The sequence below is a fragment of the Parasteatoda tepidariorum genome, chromosome 2 (assembly GCF_982258835.1).
Source record: "Parasteatoda tepidariorum strain Cologne lab strain chromosome 2, Ptep-v5.0, whole genome shotgun sequence".
NCBI lineage: Eukaryota > Metazoa > Arthropoda > Arachnida > Araneae > Theridiidae > Parasteatoda > Parasteatoda tepidariorum.
Window position 1 is genome coordinate 3,362,897 of NC_141756.1, and position 2,548 is coordinate 3,365,444.

Genomic DNA, 2,548 nt, shown 5'->3' on the forward strand with positions numbered 1-2,548 from the left:
AAGATGATTGATAGGGAAATTTTATGTGTTTGAGCGATTAAAACTATTTATAAAACACACGGAGGACAATTTTGGCTTCATCATAAATCAAGAAAACATTAAACATTATTTTTCTGAATATGATTTAATAAAGATCATTGCAATGAAAAGAGATTTGTTATTGAAATCATTATATGTTTTCGGAGATCAAAACTATTTCTGAGAATTAAATGATACTTTTTTGTCTGTAAATATATTTCATTAGAACAATTGAACTGAATTGAATGTAGGGTTTCCTGGCACAAGGTCCACAGAAAGACATGCTGCGCCAAACATTCGGTTTTAAAACGATTCAAAGGTAAAATCATCCTACTGTTTTTCTTACTAGATTTTTACACAACATAACAAGAGCATTCGAAAGTGAATAAAATCAGCTAAATATAAATACCATAAAACCAGATGAAACAGGATCAAAAGTGAATAAAATCAGATAAAAGTGTAAATAGGATAAAGCAGTTATATACAGTATGAAATACCAATTGCGCAAAAATGTTAGGGTGATGGGTGTCTCCTAGCAAATCCTCCAGAGATAAAATAGAACTATCAAAAAAGGTAAGACGATAAAAGTTAAAGCATGGGCAAATAGTTAAAATATGATGAATAGAGACAAGAGAGAGAACAAGAGACAAGACAGAAAACATTACAAGAATCGCACTGGGGAGGCGGTTCTCCAAACAGTAAATGTAGATGTGTAAAACGAGCGTGGCCGATTCGGAGACGGGTTAGCTTAACATCTGCGTGACGTAGGCGTAATGCAGGTAAAGGGGTAATATCTGGTTTAATTGAGTGCAATTTGTTATTAATTTTAAGGTCCCACTGCTGTTGCCAGAGAGATGTGATAAACTGCCGTATGAGACGTTTTATGTCTGATAAAGGTACGGATAAAGTTAAAACAGTGGAGGCAGATCGTGCGGCCGAATCAGCCAGGTCGTTTCTTGGAATACCGACGTGACTTGGCACCCAGCAGAACAAAATATTAAAACCGTTATTGTGGAGAGTGATCAGTAACTGATTAATAAAACGCAAAATTGGATGACTATCACTGCGAAAATTTTCTATTTGGCTCAAGACGCTCATACTGTCAGAGTATATGCAATACTTCCATGTAGAGAGCGTGGAAATCTGCCGCAATGCCAATAGAATGGCAACAGCTTCTGCAGTGAAGATGGAAAAAATATCTGGAATTTTGTAGCTATAAGTATCATCAGCGATGATAACGCCACAGCCGACATATCCCGCAGATTTTGATCCGTCAGTAAAAAAAGGCAGATACTCAGAATATAGGTGACGATGAGAAGTGAAGAAATGCTGATGAATGCTGGGTGCAACATTAGACTTATTGTGCATCATAAACGGTGAATGAAATTGATAGGGTGAGATGGTCCATGGAGGTATGAGAAAATGATCCACTGATTGCGATGGTAATTCGCAAATGTCGAAAGTTTGTATGAATGTACGAAAGCGAGCATGAAATGGTCTGACGTGAGAAGATCTAACTACATACAATCTTTCCAAGCTTGATGAAGTAACTTCACACCTTAAAGGATGTAATTTACTAGACATTACACGATAGTAATATGTCAGAGAGAGCTGCATGCGAAGTAGATCCAGAGGTAATTGTTAGCTGACGACTTACAAGCTTTCTACTGGACAGGTACGAAACGCGCCGCTGCATATACGTACAGCCGTATGATGCACTGTGTCCAAGCGTTTTAAGTGAGAAAATGCCGCAGTGCCATAGACCGTGCAAGCGTAGTCAATACGTGACAGTATTAATGCTTTGTATATTCGCAGTAGAGCGAAACGGTCTGCTCCCCAAAACGTATTTGACAGAACGCGTAGCATATTCATTACCTTCTCACAGTGCTTTCTCAGTTGTTTAATATGAGGGAGGGAAGTCAGTTTTTTTTATCAAAGACTACTCCCAAGAATTTGGTTTCCTCAACAATAAGTATTTCAGCGTTGTTAATGAGTATAACAGGATCGTTATGTAATCCGTATAGCAGACAAAAATGTATGCAAGAACCTTTGGTGGGTGAAAGTGTGTGACCATTCTGATTGCACTATTCTACAATTTTGTTAACTGTTAGTTGAAGTTGACGCTCAATTACTCTCATGTCAGATCCTGCACAAGATATATTCAGATCGTCAACGTAAAATGTGCCAAAAACAGTAGGTGAAAGTATGTGTAAAATGAGAGAAATGAGAATGATGAAAAGTATGACACTCAAAACGCTACCCTGTTGAACACCTTCAGATTGAACGTATAGGTCAGAAAGTTTATTGCTAATTTTAACTCGAAAATATCTTTGCCGCAAAAAGTTTTCGATGAAAGTAGGTAGATGATCACGGAGGCCCATGTCATACAAAGCCTTAAGAATTCCGTATCGCCATGTTCTATCGTAAGCCTTCTCAATATCGAGAAAGATAGAAACAATATGGCTACGCCGGAAAAAAGCATTACAAATACAAGATTCCAAGGAAGCAATGTTGTCCATTGTCGACCTAC

The 2,548-nt window shown here is 37.7% G+C and overlaps 1 protein-coding gene across 1 annotated transcript; it reads right to left on the reverse strand.

Moving 5' to 3' along the window:
- Positions 1–606: 606 nt before the first annotated feature.
- Positions 607–1,602, reverse strand: LOC147814383 (uncharacterized). The gene has a single exon (XM_087155438.1). The coding sequence runs from the start codon at positions 1,600–1,602 to the stop codon at positions 607–609; it is 996 nt and encodes a 331-aa protein (XP_087011564.1).
- Positions 1,603–2,548: the final 946 nt, after the last annotated feature.